Below are 19,806 nucleotides of genomic sequence, written 5' to 3'. Positions count from 1 at the left end.
ATGAGAGCCTCACCAAGGCAGGCTCTGACCCTACAGGTGTGCTTAGATCTGTCCAGTTGTGCCTGCACATGGGGGGTGTGGGGAGCTCAAACAGTGATGAAGTTATTTGCACAATGTGCTCTCCAGTACCGCTCTGTCAGTACCAAAGCTGACACATTCATCTCCACCTGTCCGACCATAGTGTCTCCCTCTCAACTGGCTCTAAACTCAGAGGTGATGAATAACTGTTACTCCTTAAATCCTCAACAAGTAGAAGCAGACAGAATCCCAGAGCTTTTAAGGCTGGTCAACAATAGAAGACAAAGAGCATCACTCAAAAGATCACTTACTGCCTGTCTTACCTTGATTTGGATGCAGAGGGAGAGTGATGTTGTATATTAGCTTTCTGCTTGGCCTCTCAGAGTTTACGAAGGAGAGAGAATGAGGCTGAATCACAGTCAGGCCATCTTCCCGCGCCTACACAAAATTTGAGAGGGAAGAAGAAAAAAATGGCGTGATGAAAACAAAAGCCAGAGGCAAAAACAAAACCCATTAAAAAAAAAAAAACAACTTTCTCCGGGTTTTTTAATTTGTCACAGAGAGCAAAATTTTCTCTGAGAGTTCAAAAGAAGGGTTGGTTCTCCCACATTGCAGACTTGTCCCTGCCTTAAGCATCTCACGGGGTTACAGAGTTCTCTTTGGGTCTTGCACCTGATCCTTCTCTCCCCTGCCCTTGGCCTCCCGGTTTATGCCCGCACATGCTGTGGGAGTCCCAGTATGATCACTTATTCCTGGTTAGAGCTCACAGCGGTACATGTTTGGAAATAAACTATCACAGTTGGTGATTCTACTGTTCACAGCTGGATCCTCACAGCTCTATTCCTCTAATTTAATGGGCTAAGATGGTATCTGGTGAGAATTTCTCCCAACCCCCCAGCTTGCTGATGGGAACTGTGATGCATTCTTTTCTTTAACTTTGATGGTTTCCAATGGCTAAAGATGAACTTGCCTCAAATGCCAAAGAAGCTCACCATTGGAGTTCAGAGGTTTAAGAGCTACGTGTTTATTAAAGCTTATAGAAATAGTATTTCCCTTTGTCTCCATTGTACTGTTCTAAAGAACCAGATATTGCTTTCTGCTTCTAGCTTTCAGGACCCAATGAAGGAGTCAAGTGAAATTAATCAGAAAGTCAATGTGTGTATAGCTCTCACTATCCATTCACCTGTGTGGATTCACAACTCATTAACAGTGACAACATTAAAAAAGAGAGAGATTCAGAATTCCATGACCAGGCTTAACAGAGATTTGGGAACAGCAGCAAAAACAGACTGGAGAGGAATTGAAAAGGAGAGGGGACATGGGCCCTTTGCCTAGGTCACGTATATTGATACTAAAATGCAACAAAAATATCTGGTTCATCACAGGCTCTTTCTAATTGACCCCTGAAGGTTAGAGTTTGACATGCTCTCCTGCTCTTTCATACTGTTCATAGACTCACTGGAAAAGACCTTGATGCTGGGAAAGATTGAGGGAGAGAGAAGGGGGCAATAGAGAATGAGATGGTTGGATGGCAACACCATCAGTTTGGGCAAACTCCAGGAGATCGTGAAGGACAGAGAAGCTTGATGTGCTGCAGTCCATGGGGTCACAGAGTTGGACATGACTGAGCGACTGAACAACAAATTGCTCTTCCAAGCTCTGCTACTTTCAGAAGGAATTTCCCATCTAGGAAAGGAATAAGAAGGGCTCAGGAAGTCTCATGGAGAAGGGCATGGTGTTCTTCCTTTTAACTATGAGAAGACTGAAGGTTGCAGTTACTTTGTAGTTGTCCCCAAGCCATACTTGTCCTGGGGAGAGGCAGCACTTGCAGATTAGGACAACCCCCTCTAGTAGAGAGTCATATTTCAAGCCATTGCTCAGGTCTGGAATGTAATGAGCAAGGAAAATCAGAGTTGCAAATAGCAGCTGGTCTCTCTAAAATAAAACGGGGAAGGACAACACAAGAAAAATACATACCCTATGCAAGGTGTTTACAGCCCATGCATGTGTGCACACATCTGTAAACACATACACATGTAGGCACAGATACGTGGACAAAAAGTGTACGCTGAGTGCACAGTTCAATACCTTTTGCCAACTTTTACTCTCAAAACCATCACAATAACTGAACATTCTCAAGGTATTATGGGATATTTTTGAAAATCTAGATGTCCCTAAAACAATAAAGGGTTAGGAAAAGAGAATTACTATGAACACAGAATAATGGAAAAGAGAAATGCATTATAGCCAAGAAAGCAGACATTTTATTACAGAATTTATTGATATAATTTCTTTACTAACAGAAATAGACACTAAGTAGAAAAAGCAAGGACTTGATTCTCTCAAGAAAGCAATATTGAGGTGGAGGTACATCAAAACATAATCAATTTTAATATTAGCTATTTGGAATGTTCAATATTTATCAATGAAACAGTAAGAAATATGAGATTAAATTTCATGGAAATCATTATAGAAGACACTTTTCTATTAAACTATCTGTCAGCATAAGAAGATTACAGAATAATGGCTTTCATAACACCCATATTACCTCTGAATACATCCAGAATCCACCACTTCTCCCCATGACATTGCCACCACCCTGCGGGGAGCTAGATCCCACACCTGGCCTCCCACCGTGGCCCCCCACCTGCTCTCTTGCCCCCTCCTCAAGAGTCTGCTTCCACACAGCCACCAGTGGATGCCTTTAAAAAGGCCATTAGGCCTCTGCTCAACACCCTGCAATGACTCTCCATGTTACTCAGAATAAAGTTAAGTCCCTCCAGTGGTCTGTGTGGCTGGATACAACCTGTTCCCCTAATCTACACTACCCTCCACCCCATTAACTTTGCACATCTGCATTCATGCAGATTCTTCTTGCTTTGTACTCACTTTAATCCGGCCAGACTGATTTCCTTGCTGTTTATCTAAGCATGCTCCTAGCCTGATGCCTCTAAATGCATGGTTCCCTGGGTCGGGAATGCCCTTTCCTAAGAGATTTGCACAGCTCTCTCTCTTCCTCACCTCCTGCAAGTCCTTCTTTAAATGTCATTGTCCTGACAACTTTTTAAAAAATTATAACCTAGGTCTCCCCTGCTACATTTCCAATCCTCTTGACTCTGATCTACTTTTACTTTTATCATAATGCTTCTCCTTAACATGCTACATGAGAGCTATTTATTTTGTTTATAACTTATTGTCTATTCATGTCAACTCCATGAGAACACGGATTTTAGTCTGGTCATGGATCTCAAGCACCGAGTGTAAAGAACATGGGAGTGCTTGATAAAAATTAACATAACATTGCAAATCAACTATATTTCAATAAAAAAGAATACAGTCTGTATTATGTGATCACTCAATCTCCAATGTCTTCCACAGAATTTGGCATAAATTAGGGGCCCAAAAGTGTTTGTGATTGAATAACTGAATGAATGGAGAGGTAGACACTTACCCTTAAACACATATATGAATATACCATATATGAATTTAGCATATGTATTCATAATGTGTCTACCAAATATGTACAAAACTTGTGTGGCTAGGTGAACCCAAATCGCTGAATTGAGAATGCACTTTCGTCACAGATTAGTTTGTATGTCCTACAGTAATAGCCCTAATTAATGTCAAAAGAAATATAAACCATGTATATTTTAAGAAATGAAACGATAGCCTGATCACATTTTTTAGTAGACTAATCTCTGTGATACACTAAATTACACTGGATAGACCTAACTTGAGACTCTCAAGGTTAAGTGTGTTTAAAAGTTGTTAGAGGTTCCCAGCCACAGAGCGAGAGTGACGCCATCCTCATGGCTCCTGGCCCATTTGTTTTCCCTTCTAAACTCAAAATAACACTGCATTAACATTTGGCAAGAAATGTGTATGCACATTTTTCTTTACACTTTAGAGAAAATTCTGATCCAAGTTCCTCTAGTCAGAATGATGAATTATAGACTTTCTAGTGTTGCTGAATTATGATTTCTTTAAATTATGGTTTATGGTGGAAATGCTGATACCAGCTATTCATTAAATACTTTCTGTTTCCCCTTTTATGTCTATGTCACGTCCCAGACCCATAATTTCTAAAACCCTACCTGCTATCTTTGTTGCGATTTAGGGCTGCTGCACCACTTTGGAGTGTAATTATGTGGACGCTAACTAAAATGTGGATCTCTGATGATTCATTGACAAGGACTTCGTGCTTGTGGCTCTGTCTAGAAGAGGGGTTCTGGCATTACATGTCCTGTGGATATAGGGTTATGGTGGAATTGCTAATTGTCTGAACTAAGCTTCATGCACTAATTTAGCTGTCACCTTGCTTCAGACTTCTCCATGTGTCCACACTCCTTCCTACACAAAGCCCCTCTGTGACCCAGCTCACAGACCTCCACACCCTGGTCTCCTCCGCCTCTCTTATGTCCCCAGTCCTATTGAACCGTTGGTAATTTTCCCAACAATCATATTGTCTCTCTCCTCTGGGTCTTCATATGTGTTCCTTCTATGCTTGGTGATGCCCTTTGCCCTCACCTCTCAAATCTTTCCAACCTGTCCCCCCATCCCCAGACTTTTTGAATATTTGCTACTTGTCTTTCTGGAGTCAGCATAGACATCACTTTTACCAGGAAACTTTCATAATAGAAGTGAAAGTTGCTCAGTCGTGCCTGACTCTTTGCAACCCCATGGACTGTATCAGATCAGATCAGATCAGTCGCTCAGTCGTGCCCGACTCTGCGACCCCATGAATCGCAGCACACCAGGCCCCCCTGTCCATCACTAACTTCCGGAGTTCACTGAGACCCACATCCATCGAGTCAGTGATGCCATCCAGCCATCTCATCCTCTGTCGTCCCCTTCTCCTCCTGCCCCCAATCCCTCCCAGCATCAGAGTCTTTTCCAATGAGTCAACTCTTCGCATGAGGTGGCCAAAGTACTGGAGTTTCAGCTTTAGCATCATTCCTTCCAAAGAAATCCCGGGGCTGATCTCCTTCAGAACGGACTGGTTGGAGCTCCTTGCAGTCCAAGGGACTCTCAAGAGTCTTCTCCAACACCACAGTTCAAAAGCATCACTTCTTTGGCGCTCAGCCTTCTTCACAGTCCAACTCTCACATCCATACATGACCACTGGAAAAACCATAGCCTTGAGTAGACGAAACTTTGTTGGCAAAGTAATGTCTCTGCTTTTAAATATGCTACCTAGGTTGGTCATAACTTTCCTTCCAAGGAGTAAGCGTCTTTTAATTTCATGGCTGCAGTCACCATCTGCAGTGATTTTGGAGCCCAGAAAAATAAAGTCTGACACTGTTTCCACTGTTTCCCCATCTATTTCCCATGAGGTGATGGGACCAGATGCCATGATCTTCGTTTTCTGAATGTTGAGCTTTAAGCCAACTTTTTCACTCTCCACTTTCACTTTCATCAAGAGGCTTTTGAGTTCCTCTTCACTTTCTGCCGTAAGGGTGGTATCATCTGCATGTCTGAGGTTATTGACATTTCTCCTGGCAATCTTGATTCCAGCTTGTGTTTCTTCCAGTCCAGCGTTTCTCATGATGTACTCTGCATATAAGTTAAATAAACAGGGTGACAATATACAGCCTTGATGTACTCCTTTTCCTATTTGGAACCAGTCTGTTGTTCCATGTCCAGTTCTAACTGTTGCTTCCTGACCTGCATAGAGATTTCTCAAGAGGCAGATCAGGTGGTCTGGTATTCCCATCTCTTTCAGAATTGTCCACAGTTTATTGTGATCCACACAGTCAAAGGCTTTGGCATAGTCAATAAAGCAGAAATAGATGTTTTTCTGGAACTCTCTTGCTTTTTCCATGATCCAGTGGATGTTGGCAATTTGATCTCTGGTTCCTTTGCCTTTTCTAAAACCAGCTTGAACATCAGGAAGTTCACGGTTCACATATTGCTGAAGCCTGGCTTGGAGAATTTTGAGCATTACTTTACTAGCGTGTGAGATGAGTGCAATTGTGCGGTAGTTTGAACATTCTTTGGCATTGCCTTTCTTTGGGATTGGAATGAAAACTGACCCTTTCCAGTCCTGTGGCCACTGCTGAGTTTTCCAAATTTGCTGGCATATTGAGTGCAGCACTTTCACAGCATCATCTTTCAGGAATTAAAATAGCTCAACTGGAATTCCATCACCTCCACTAAGCTTTGTTCGTAGTGATGCTTTCTAAGGCCCACTTGACTTCACATTCCAGGATGTCTGGCTCTAGGTCAGTGATCACAGCATCGTGATTATCTGGGTCGTGAAGATCTTTTTTGTACAGTTCTTCTGTGTATTCTTGCCATCTCTTCTTAATATCTTCTGCTTCTGTTAGGTCCATACCATTTCTGTCCTTTATCGAGCCCATCTTTGCATGAAATGTTCCTTTGGTATCTCTGATTTTCTTGAAGAGATCCCTAGTCTTTCCCATTCTGTTGTTTTCCTCTATTTCTTTGCATTGATCGCTGAAGAAGGCTTTCTTATCTCTTTTTGCTATTCTTTGGAACTCTGCATTCAGATGTTTATATCTTTCCTTTTCTCCTTTGTTTTTCACTTCTCTTCTTTTCACAGCTATTTGTAAGGCCTCCCCAGACAGCCATTTTGCTTTTTTGCATTTCTTTTCCATGGGGATGGTCTCGATCCCTGTCTCCTGTACAATGTCATGAACCTCATTCCATAGTTCATCAGGCACTCTATCTATCAGATCTAGGCCCTTAAATCTATTTCTCACTTCCACTGTATAATCATAAGGGATTTGATTTAGGTCATACCTGAATGGTCTAGTGGTTTTCCCTACTTTCTTCAATTTCAGTCTGAATTTGGCAATAAGGAGTTCATGGTCTGAGCCACAGTCAGCTCCTGGTCTTGTTTTTGCTGACTGTATAGAGCTTCTCCATCTTTGGCTACAAAGAATATAATCAGTCTGATTTCGGTATTGACCATCTGGTGATGTCCATGTATAGAGTCTTCTCTTGTGTTGTTGGAAGAGGGTGTTTGTTATGACCAGTGCATTTTCTTGGCAAAACTCTATTAGTCTTTGCCCTGCTTCATTCCGTATTCCAAGGCCAAATTTGGCTGTTACTCCAGGTGTTTCTTGACTTCCTACTTTTGCATTTCAGTCCCCTATAATGAAAAGGACCTCTTTTCTGGGTGTTAGTTCTAAAAGGTCTTGTAGGTCTTCATAGAACCGTTCATCTTCAGCTTCTTCAGCGTTACTGGTTGGGGCATAGGCTTGGATTACTGTGATATTGAATGGTTTGCCTTGGAAACGAACAGAGATCATTCTGTCGTTTTTGAGATTGCATCCAAGTACTGCATTTCGGACTCTTTTGTTGACCATGATGGCTACTCCATTTCTTCTGAGGGATTCCTGCCCGCAGTAGTAGATATAATGATCATCTGGGTTAAATTCACCCATTCCAATCCATTTCAGTTCGCTGATTCCTAGAATGTTGACATTCACTCTTGCCATCTCTTGTTTGACCACTTCCAATTTGCCTTGATTCATGGACATGACATTCCAGGTTCCTATGCAATATTGCTCTTTACAGCATCGGACCTGGACTCTATAGTCCATGGAATTCTCCAAGCCAGAATACTGGAGTGGGTAGCCTTTCCCTTCTCCAAGAGGTCTTCCCAACCCAGGGATCGAACCCAGGTCTCCTGCATTGCAGGTGGATTCTTTACCAGCTGAGCCACAAGGGAAACCCAAGAATACTGGAGTGGTAGCCTATCCCTTCTCCAGGAGATCTACCCGACACAGGAATCAAACTGGGGCCTCCTGCATTAAAGGCGGATTCTTTATGAACTAAGCTATCAGGGAAGCCCAGATAAGCTTTGATATTTCTTTTATAATAGAAAACTACAAACAGGACTTTTAAAACAAAGAACAGTTTCTCCAGCTAGGTAGAGCTCTAAACTAGCTAAACATTTATACCCAAACAGCAATCATCAAATGGATATAAACCTGAAAGTCCATTCAGGTATTCAATGAGTACCTAGTGGCTCAGTGGTTAAGAATCTGCCTGACAATTCAGGAGATGCGGGTTTGATCCCTGGGTAGGGAAGATCCCCTGGAGGAGGAAATGGCAACCTACCCCCGAATTCTTGCTGTATAATCCCATGGACAGAGGAGCCTGTTGGGTTACCGTCCAAGGGATTACAAAGAGTTGGGCATGACTTAGCAATTGAACAACACCACTCAGAGAGTGGGCCCATGATTGGGATGCTGCAAAAATTTAGCAGCAATGGATGGGAGGTTGGGGTAGATTTCATCTAATCTTCCTTTCACTCTGGTAATTTTAATTGCTTTTTCAAATCAATGAGAAATGTGTTCACAGGGCTGGCATGCATTGGTGACCCCAGAGTCTGTGTTTCAAGATAGGCATTAAGTCAAATCTCATCCAGGTGGCACTAGTGGTAAAAGCAAACTCGCCTGCCAATGCAGGAGACCTAAGAGACGCAGGTTCAATCCCTGGGTCAGGAAGATCCCCTGGAGGAGGGCATGGCAACCCACTCCAGTATCCTTGCTTAGAGAATCCCATGGACAGAGGAGCCTGGCAGGCTACAGTTCATAGAGTCACAAAGAGTTGGACATGACTGAAATGACTTAGCACGCATGTAGACAGCATCAGCCCACCTCCTCCAAGCAAAAACCATGAGCCCTCCCACCCAACTCACTGTCATGTGGAGAGAAGATCCTGGAAAGTGTTGGGGTGCTTCCAGAGCATGAGGTAAGATGGCGATGTTGAACAGGCGGCTCTCCAGATGGGCGTGGGCCTCTGTGGCGCTGGACACCTGCAAAGAGATGGCACGCTGGTGAGACTCTGATGGGCAGAGTACTTTGCCTGTGTTTACTTTTTCCCTTTCGAACCATTTGTCTTTGAATTCTATATGCTCCTGCGTTACAATCTTTGTTCTGCTCTTCATATTTTAAGATTCATTTAAAATAAACATTTTAGGCAATTCTGAAGTTGCAGGAAAGTATAAATATGGAATAAAAACCATCAAGAATTTCACTACTGATAAATAGTAATGAATATACCATTGCATTTCAATTTAATCTTTTTGCTATGCATATGTGAATCTTTATATATAAGTATATATTCTAAATATTTATTTAATATTATGATATTTTGCTATATCATTAAACATTCTTGAAAACATAATTTTGATAGCTACATAATGTCTCATTATGAATGTATATAACACATTACATAAGTGATGTTTATTCCACTTTAATCTTTACCCAGTGCAGATATCTACACTTAGATTATAAATGCTAAATCCCAGCCTCATCACTGCAAGGCAAGATTAAAAGAATTTACAGTTAGGGTAGTGGTCACAAGATCAATTTCCTCCTGTTTGAAACATACTGAAAAATGATGGTTTGCCCATGCAGTCTCTCCCCTTCCTCGGTGCTACCTAGCCACTCCATTAAACTTGCCTTCTTTCTTTATTCCTTGTGCTTGTTAGACGAATTGGTCAGGCCCAAGTGGCCATGTGGAATTGAATTTAGGTGGTGCTGGTGGTAAAGAACCTTCCTGCCAACGTGGGAGACATAAGACTAGGTTCGATCCCTGGGTGAGGAAGATCCCCTAGAAGAGGAAATGGCAACCCACTCCAGTATTCTTGCTTGGAAAATCCCATGGACACAGGAGCCTGATGGGCTACAGTCCATGGGGTCGCAAAGAGTCGGACACAACTGAAGCGAATGAGCATACACTCACACGTATGAGAAGGGGCAGGGTTTTGTAAATCCTGAGAAAAAGGCAGAACAGCAGCCCTTTCTCTGTGTCTTCTAAAATTACATCCTACAGGAAAGCTTACTTCTCTGCAGAGCTCAAGTTGCAGAATATCTACATGTTTCCAAGAAGACATCTCATAGTGTCGCCATAAATAATATTAACAACAAAAGCTTAGAGACTTAGTGACAGAGCATTTATCACAGCCTCTGCACCGTACAAGCTACTTTTCAAAAGCTTTTTTACTGAATACCCACCAAGTAGATATTATTATCTCCTTTTTTACAGACAATGGAACTGAAAGTCAAAAAGTTATAGGTGTCAAGGTCAAAAGCCACTAAGGAGCAGTATTTAAAACTAGGTCAGTGGGTTCCTGATCTTCCTACTGACCACGGTGACTCAATTTGGAAGCTTTAGGATATTAGGCCAGAGGAAGATATGTTCTCCTATCTCTTGAAGAAAAGGAATGGAACTCTGCAGGTAGTGAGATGTGAGCATACTACCAAGCAAGGGACTCAATTCTAGCTTCCCTAGCAAAGATACTGCTATAAAATATTTTGGTCCTTTTCAAACCACATCCCCTGAGGCTGTGTCAACGTGATCTGAATAAGCCAAAAACCAGGGCTCCTTCCCTGGCCAAAATGTGCCTGCTTTCTTCTCACTATGCCATGCTCTACTTTTTTCACACCATTTGCATTGCATAAATCCCAAGTCTTAGACGCAAAGTAACAGATGGACTGCATCGACGGCTCATGACAGCATATCAACATTAAAATGAAATTAAGTGCATGCAACTCATTGTATTGCATTTTCTGCTTGAAAGGAAAAAAAAGGGACAAAGAAAAGAACCATTAGAACAGCACCTTTTTTTGAAAAGTCTAAAATCCCAAGGGACACTAAAATGATGAATGGGAAAACTTGCTAACCATTTATTTTAGCACATAGCTACAGAGTCTGTGTCACTTCACATCAAAATATGAGGTAAGCCTATCAAATAATGAGGCTTTAAAAACATACACAGCAAAGCTTCCACATGCAAGAGAATATGATCTGAAAGAATTGTTTCATACTTGGAATAAGGATGTTGTCAGTATTCAAAATGCACTTATTGGAGAGCCTTAACAAAACATGTAAGAAAACTGAGCTTGTTACTTCATAATTCGTCCTTGTTTTAACCAAAAATAACACTACTCTTCTTTCTACCAGATATGAGTCAGCATGACTTTTGGCTATTGGGTTATATTTTAAAATTCACTTCCCAAGGATCTGTCGTTATTGAAGATTCACTTCCCAAGGATTTGTCATTATTGAAGATTGTCATTATTGAAGATATTCTAAAGAATATTCCACAGAGTTTGAAGGAGATTTCAGGTAGGCCTTTTAAATACATTTTGAGCAAAACGTGTGAAGACTCTCCAAAGGGAACCATTTTCTAAGTAATGATGTTTTAGGTCTTAAACTCCAGTGAATTTGTTTTCCAAAATCAATAACTTTTGCTATTTTATAATAACCTACTTAGTAACCAACTTGCAAAAGCAATCAAATATCATTTTAGCAGGTGCTGAGAATCTCTTTCCAGGGAAATGCTCCATATTGATGATGTTCTTCATATTGATGTCTATGAAGGCAAAGGCAGGTCTGAGGATTCTAGTTTGCCGAGGTGACTCCTTTTGATTGAGGTCTTTGCCTCTGTTCTGACTCATTACCTGAGGACTGCTGAGTCCCCAGCTGCTAAAATTGAAATATTAGCTTGGGCAAAGGGCACGTCATGTTTGCGCACTCACTGGACATTCAGTGTGCTCAGTGTAATCTCATTCTAATGATTTCCAGGTTTATTTCAGGCAGCTCTCTGGGAAAGCACATTTTTTAACACAATATAAATTGGACGATGAAGATATGTGCACCAGGCATCAGGAACAGAATGGATGATAATTTTTTTAAACTCTCTATTTTGCATTGGGGTATACCCAATTAACAATGTTGTGATGGTTTCGGGTGGACAGCAAAGGAGCTCAGCCATACACATGACGTGAAAGTGTCAGTTGCTCAGTCGTATCTAGCTCTTTGCAACCCCATGGACCGTAGTCTGCCAGGCTCCTCTGCCCATGGAATTCTCCAGGCAAGAATACTGGAGTGGGTTGCCATTTCTTCTCCAGGGAATCTTCTTGATTCAGGGATGGAGCCTGGGTCTCCTGCATTGCAGGCGGATTCTTTACTGTCTGAGCCATCAGGGACAAATATGTATTCATTCTCTTTCAAACTCCTCCCCCATTCAAGCTGCCACATAACAATGAGCAGAGTTCCCTGTGCTAAACAGTAGGACCTTGCTGTTTATTAGTATGGAAAATAATTTTAACAAGGTGAGCTGTAGTGATAGTTTATCTCCAACGGATTCCTAGCAAAGGAAATGGGCTCAGACTTAGCAGGATTATTAAGTTGCTTTGACTGATCACCATGAGGGCCCCTTTATATTTTCTCTGATGCATTCCTAAATTCTTTTCTGTATCTGTGTTTAAAAGTTCTTTCTCATTCATACTTCCTCATTCCTTTGCATTTCTGTTCAATTATTCATTTCTGAATTGTCCTTGACAGAGGTTTCTCTAACTGTATGGGTCTTTCCAAAGATTCAGATTTTGTACTTATTTATCAAGTCTAGAATCTTATAATTAGTCAATTCCTCTTTTATGTCTATCGATGTTTTCCTTTTGATTCTCTCATACTTCACCAGCTTCTTGAATTTAGTATTTAGCCCATTCATTTTCATGCTTTTCTGCTCAATAATAAGAGCTTAAGGCCATCAATTTTCTTCTGAGTATTACTTTGTCCACATCATTTAAGTTTTGATATGTTGTTTCCTCCTAATCAATATTTCTTAACACTTTTAGAATTAGGAATTATTTAGAAATTCCAAATGGTTTGATTTTTTTACCCTTTTATTATTAATTTCTAATCATATTTCATAACAGAGAATGTGCCCAGTATAATTTCTTGTTCTGTAATTTACTGACAGAATAAATTAAACCCTCCTTATGGTCTGGTTGCCACAGTTTGCTCAGGCTACTCTAACAAAAATACCATAGACTGGGTGGTTTCTAAATAATTGAAATGTAATTCTCACAGTTCTGGAGGCTGGAGGTCTGAAATCAGGGTACCAGTATGGTTGGGTTCTGGTGAAGGCCCTCTTCTGGGCTGTAGACTGTAGGTTTTTCATCGTATCCCCATGAAGGGCAGCAGAGACTGGAAGCAAGTGCTCCTGTGACTCCTGTAAGTAAACTAATCCCATTCATGAGGGTACAACCCTCGTGTGTGTGTGTGTGTGTGTGTGTGTGTGTGTGTGTGTTAATTCCTCAGTCATGTCAGACTCTTTGCAACCCCACAGACTGTAGCCCGCCAGGCTTCTGTCCATGGGATTTGCCAGGCAAGAATACTGGAGTGGATTGCCTTCTCCAGATGACCCTCATGACCTCATCTAATCCTAATCAGAGACACCACCTCCATATACCATCACATAGATGGGTAAGATTTCAACATACGAACTTCAGTTGGACACATTCAGTCTACAGCACTGGTATTTGACTAATCTTAATAAATGATAGTCACACACCCTTACATAGTAATAGGCAGTATTCTAAATGCTTTATCTGTATTAACTCATTAAATCCTTACGACTCATTAAATCCATACAATCCTGTTTTACAGATGAGAAAACTGAAGTTCAAGGATTTCGCCCAAGTAATTTTTCCAAAGCTAGTACATGGCAGAAGTAAATCATAAACCCAATGAGTTTGGCTGCTAAACCCATGACCTTATCATAAGATGGTAAATGTTTCAAAAACATTTGAAAAAAGAAAATAAGATTTTTTTTCTCCATATGGCATTTTAACATTTTGAAAATACTTTTTGCCAAACACTTTAGCAATTATCCATTATAAATCTCTTTGCTATGAAATGATGTAGAGATCATAAGGCTGAATTGGCAAATTAATTAAAAATAAGTCTCTTGATGCTACTAGTTACATTTTTTCCCCTCCCAAATGTGACTTGCAGGCAATCATAGAAAATGACTTGGATCATTTATAAATAAGGGTGAAGATTTTCATCAGACCATCCAGATATCAGAAAATTCAGGAAGCAGAGGGTACCTGAAAGCGGAAGGAGTCACTCTGGGTTGGGACCCCTGAGTGCCTGTACCACACGATGCCTTCGTTGATATCTTGCTGGGTGAAGGTGCTGGTGGGAGTTGCTGTCCTCCCATCAGGCAAGTGCTGTCCTCCATCTGCAGGGCTGTCTGCAGGCATATTAACCAGAAGGACCACCTCCCCTAGGAAAAGCACATAGTTAGTGAGGACCCTGGGAAAGGGAAAAGTCAATCAGAACTCTCATCTCCTTCTCTATCACTTTTTTAAACAGAAAAGATATGGTACACTTCTTTATTTTTATTTAAGGTGAAGGAAAAGACATAAACACAGAACTCATAGATGTCATCAAAACCACCTTTAGACAAAAAAATACTCAGTCTTTCAGTTAAAAGAGCTAAAAGCCATTCAAGGGCAATTCATGTATGAAGTTACTGACTTGTAGCTATTAAAATTATATAAGAAGACTCTAATAGCCGTGAACATTGCAAATACTGGGCATTAAATAGATGCATTTCTACCCACAACTTTCTATGAACAGAAAATGTTTTCTAACCAGGAAACTTTTGGTGTAAACAAAAGGGGAAACTAGGAAAAGATCAGGAAGAGTTCTATACAATGAAAATAATAATAGCTAATACTGGAATGCATATGACAGGTTCTGCACGAAACACATCGCATAGTGGTTCAAACCCAGCTCCACCACATAGAGCTGGGTGAGCTTACTTATGTACTAAAGTCTCTGTCCCTCATTGGTGAAAACAGAGTGATAGTACATACTTCACAGGTGCTTAAAAAGAATGTTGGTTATCCTTATCGCTGTGTTACTGAATCCTCCTGAAGATGCTATTATCATCTGCATTTTAAAGACAAAGTAATTTGTGCTCAGAAAAGTTCAAGAATTTGTTTGAGGTTAGGCAGATCTGAAGTGGAAGAGCTGGGATTTGAATTCGCAGCTCATTTTCCTAGTCATGAAACTCTGTTACCCATCATGATTATTTTATGTTCACAGACCAACATTTACCTTGATAAATAACTGATCATGTTTTTCCTCCTTCACTCTCTAAACTTTATTAGAATTAAGGTAATGAAATCTACATCTAAACACCACCACCAACATCACCAATCTGTTTCTATTGTTTGTTCTTCACCTGTAGCTACTATTTTCTTAAAGTGAGATTGCAAATTCAGAGGTGTTATAGAAACAATCAAAATTTCACAAGGAGAATGTTCCTTTAAGGGAAGGCCAAGGAGAAGAATGGATGAGGTTTAGGAGGGAGGGGACATGGGTGTGTACCTAAGGCTGATTCTTGTTGATGTTTGACAGAAAACAACAAAATTCTGTAAAGCAAGGATCCTTCAATTAAAAAATAATAAAAAAACAGAAGTCACATGCTTGTGAAAATGAATCTAACAGTAAATCTGAAAGAAGCCTCTCTACCACTCTGATATGAAGAGGGAGAGAAGAGTGTGTGTGTGTGTGTGTGTGTGTGTGTGTGTATGAGAGAGAGAGAAAGAGAAAGAAAGAAACTGTACATATCTTTTAAATGTTACATAGAAAAAAACCTAGATCTTGGTGCATGAGACATATTGGGCGATTAACAGTACACTTTGATTACCCTGGAGAAATTAGTTTTCTTTCTCAAAGCAAATACTGATTCTAATATTAACATGCATTAAATTCAAGTTGAAAATGAACATAATATCCTGGATAGTGATGAAATACTGAAGTAATAGAAAAACATCAATATTCTTATTAAAATAATCATGTGTAGAATCAACTCACTCTATTTCTTTCTTGGACTGTTTCTCATTTGTACTTAAGTCACAAATTCCATTACCCATCTCTTGTTGGTTCAACTTCTGTTCATAAGACCTTGTTAATAAACATGCTTTCCTAGGAAGTGGACTGCTTATGAATGTGGGTAGTTGCAAAATATTCTGAGAGGAGATTTCCACAATGAAAATATGGAGAGTAGAAAAATATCTAAAGATCAGTTTCCTAGATATTCTGCTTTATAACAGGAAAGCTAATTAAGCAGAGTTTTCTTAACAAGTCCTAATGAAATAAACCTATTTTCCAGATTAAAAAAAACCCATTGCCCTACTATGCAGATTAACAAGAATCATAAGATATTGACTAATCCCATTAATTTCAACTCAGTAAACAGTCAGTGAGCACCTTCTAGGTTCTAACTACTGTGGTCAGCCCTTTGGGATGGGGGACTCAAAGATCAGCAGGATGCAGTTCCTGCCTCTGGAGATCAGACTCAGAAGCAACTGGGAGCCACTGTGAGAGTTTCAATAGGTTAATGGCAAGAACTGATTTTTAGTAGAACACAGAATGTATGTGAAAGTTCTGTAAAAGAGGCTGGATTTTAATTTAGAAAACCAGTAACAACAGTAGCTAATATTTATGTGGACTGCTGCTGCTGCTGCTAAGTCGCTTCAGTCGTGTCCAACTCTGTGCGACCCCATAGACAGCAGCCCACCAAGCTCCACCGTCCCTGGGATTCTCCAGGCAAGAACACTGGAGTGGGCTGCCATTTCCTTCTCCAATGCATGAAAGTGAAAAGTGAAAGTGAAGTCACTGAGTCGTGCCCAACTCTCAGCGACCCCATGGACTGCAGCCTACCAGGCTCCTCCGTCCATGGGATTTTCCAGGCAAGAGTACTGGAGTGGGATGCCATTGCCTTCTTTGACCAATTGCAAAGTTGCTGCAAAACCCAGGTGAAATAAACTCAAGTAACAGAGGTAAGATGGGAAAGACATAAACAGATACTAGAATCATTAAAGAAGTGGAAGCAACAGAACTTAACAAGTGTGGCTGTTAAGGGTAAGAAAGAGGGAGGAATCAGATAATCACCTATTAGGTTGGGTGATAAGTAAGGAAGCAAGCCCACTAATGGGATGAGCTGGTAGAAGAGAAGATGAGGAATTCAGCACTGGGTATGTGGAATCCAAGGTCTCTTTGTGACAAGCCCACAAGTAGACAGGGAGAAATACCAATATTTTGTGGGGTTCACTCCTTCCAGGTGAGAGCTTTTGCATTGTAACTCATCTCTGCTTTTATCATAGTATAACAAAATACAAGATGATTCTTTAAATATATGAAAATCCAGGTTTAAAAAACAGTCCAGGCTTAAAAAACAGAAAACAATATCTACTAGTGTTTTCCTTGATATTGAAGTCAATATTTTAACCAAGAATCTTGAAGGGAAAAGGTAATAGGTCTTAAGAATTAGAATCTCATTGGAATCACAATGAATTACTTTGGGGTTGAGATAATTTGCATTGAAGTTTCCTTATACTATCTAAATAACTTAGAGTCGGCAATGTAAGTCAGATTCTCCCTCAAATGATACTCAAGTTACTTCAATAAAACCATCTCATTTAATTTACTCTCAAATCTGCTGAAGGTACACATATTAATCAACTTGCCTAAACTGACATTTGAAAAAAGTGGTGAGTCTGAACGTAGGTCCTTTATGCATATACTACATGAGCAATTTACTTTGGACTCAGTTACACAGTCAGGTCTTCACCAAAGCCTAAAGCTCAACTGGAACATTCCAATGTGATGAGGGAGTGCATAGTAGCTAGGGTGACACTGGGGTAAGGGCTCCATAATTCACAAAACCGGGATAGATGGATGTAAGTAGATTTGTGTTAAGTGGGCTTCTGGTTCCCACCACCTTTTTTGCTCTTGAATGGCTCCTAAGGGTAATGTGATTTGATTATTACCAGTGGGGAACTCTGAACACACAGAAATAGGATTATGTTCCTAGGAAGAAGTTAATTAAGAGAGTTATGGAAGAAAAGGGTAAAAATCAAGTCTGTATGGCATTTATCAAGCTGAAATGGCTTAAAAATCACCTCATTGAGCATAGAATATTGGGATGGGATACCTTTAAGAAATTTAACTTCTTGATTGTTTTTATGATCAAGATAAAGGTAGAGAATTTAATACATCAAATGAGTCAAAGATTTTTAGAGCTGAAAAGACTTAAACATTGTCTAGCTTAAAATCAGTGGGTGAAATATGGCAAAGTTGAATAAGGTCTGTGAACTAATTAGTAGCATTGTAGTAGTGCTGATTTACTGGTTTTGATTATTGTTCTATGGTGGTGGTGGTGGTGGTTTAATTGCTTCGTCATGTCCAACTTTTTGCCACCCCATAGACTGTAGCCTGCCAGGCTCCTCTGTCCCTGGGATTTTCCAGGTAAGAATACTGGAATAGGTTGCCATTTCCATCTCCAGGGGATCTTCCCCCACCCACGGATAGAACCTGGGTCTCCTGCATTGCAGGCAGATTCTTTACCAAGTGAGCCCAGGGAAGCCCATTGTTCTATGGATATATAAGATGGTAATATTGGGGGAAGCAGTTAAAGCATATTCAAGAGCTTTTTTGCACTATTTTTGCAACTTTTCAGTAAGTCTAAAATTATTTTTAAGTAAAAATTTAAAAAATTATCTAGTTTCATCTTTCAAAGAAACCTATGGCTCAAGGGGGTCTACTTGCTCTCCTCAAGATTATACATCCATAATAAACTACAGTCCAGCTAGACTGATTGTTCTATAATTTTGTCAATTATTGATTAGATTATGACTTTCAATGCCTTTGTGGACTCTAAAGTTATTCTTAAACAATACTAAGTTAATTTTTTCTTCACCAGAGAAAATACATAATTTTAAGCATCTGATAACCTGAGGAAAAATGAATTATTATTTCTCTACTATTTATTACACCAAGCAATTTTAATGACTACAATTTTCATTTTCAAGTAATTACTATTTCTTTAAAAAAATCTGCCTGTTTGTTGTTTTTATTTTTTATGGCATTTTATCTCCTTACAGTTTCAATTCCTTCTTCTGTGTTTTTAAATCTTTTAAAATATGCTTATTTCATAGTTTTTGTAAGCTAGTTCCTTCATTTGAAATTCTTTGGGTTTTAATCTTCTTGTTTGTTTTGGTTATGGTACTACAGATTGTTTCCTCATATGTTCTGTAATTTTGAATTCTGAGCTAATCCTCAGTGGTTTTATCTGTGAGAATCTGTGTGGTCTGGAGTTAAGAGTGGGCATTCCACAGTAGTTTCTACTTTTTTCTGCAAGGGACTCAAGAAGTATCATTGGCCTGAGATCAATTTTCCCATTACTGCCTCAGCTTTGGGTTTCTCAGACAATGCAAATGGTATAAGAGAACTTTGGGTCTTCAGGAGAAACAGGTCTGAAGTTCTGAATTCTTAGTAGGCATTTTTTGTTCTACTCTGAGCCCTGGTAAACACTGGTAGTTTCTTTGCCATCTATCTGTGCTGGTGAGCTTCTTGCCTTAATTCCAGCTTTCTGTCTCTGCATGGGCATTAAATCCCAAGCCCCCCATGTTATTGAGACATACACAACCCATCTCAGAGAAGACACACCATCAGCTCCTGCCCAGGTTTGCAGTTCCTTCTCTGTTTCTTGCACCTGGAGATTCTTCTGTATCCTTGAGGGATCAGCTATGAGTGCCTTTTAGTTCTTCATCTCTTTTACCCATCATTTCTAGGTGAAAATGGTAGGTTATCACACTCTACTATCTGTCTGGAAGTGAAAGTAATAATGGAAAACTTGAGAAATGATTTTATGTAAAGACTTTTTTTTTAAAATAAAATGAAAGTTATAAGAAGAAAGCAGGTGAGGGGGAATTTCCTAGTGTCCAGTGATTAGGACTTGGCATTTTCACTGCTGGGGCCAGGGTTCAGTTCCTGGATGGGGAACTTTCACAAGGCAGGTGGAAAAAAAAAAAAAAAATCAGTGATGGACACAAGGTAGAGTTTAAGAGCCTGAACTTTGACATTAAACTGACATAATGCTAGCCAGGTGACTTCTAACAAGTTATGCTCTTTGTAAAATGGATTTGTTTATTTAAAAAAATT

At 40.0% G+C, this 19,806-nt stretch overlaps 1 protein-coding gene across 1 annotated transcript in view; it reads right to left on the bottom strand.

The window, feature by feature from the left end:
- FRAS1 (Fraser extracellular matrix complex subunit 1) overlaps positions 1–19,806 on the bottom strand; it is a 330,441-nt gene that overhangs the window by 130,336 nt on the left and 180,299 nt on the right. The window contains exons 30-32 of the mRNA XM_055587421.1: positions 13,896–14,074; positions 8,690–8,806; positions 342–456 (exon numbers count right to left, since the gene is read on the bottom strand). Coding sequence (XP_055443396.1) covers positions 342–456; positions 8,690–8,806; positions 13,896–14,074 — 411 coding nt within the window. The remainder of the gene's footprint in view (positions 1–341; positions 457–8,689; positions 8,807–13,895; positions 14,075–19,806) is intronic.

The sequence above is a fragment of the Bubalus kerabau genome, chromosome 7 (genome assembly GCF_029407905.1).
Source record: "Bubalus kerabau isolate K-KA32 ecotype Philippines breed swamp buffalo chromosome 7, PCC_UOA_SB_1v2, whole genome shotgun sequence".
Taxonomy (NCBI): Eukaryota; Metazoa; Chordata; class Mammalia; order Artiodactyla; family Bovidae; genus Bubalus; species Bubalus kerabau.
The sequence above is the reverse complement of the archived record's forward strand: the minus strand, read 5'-3'. Positions and strand labels throughout refer to the sequence as shown.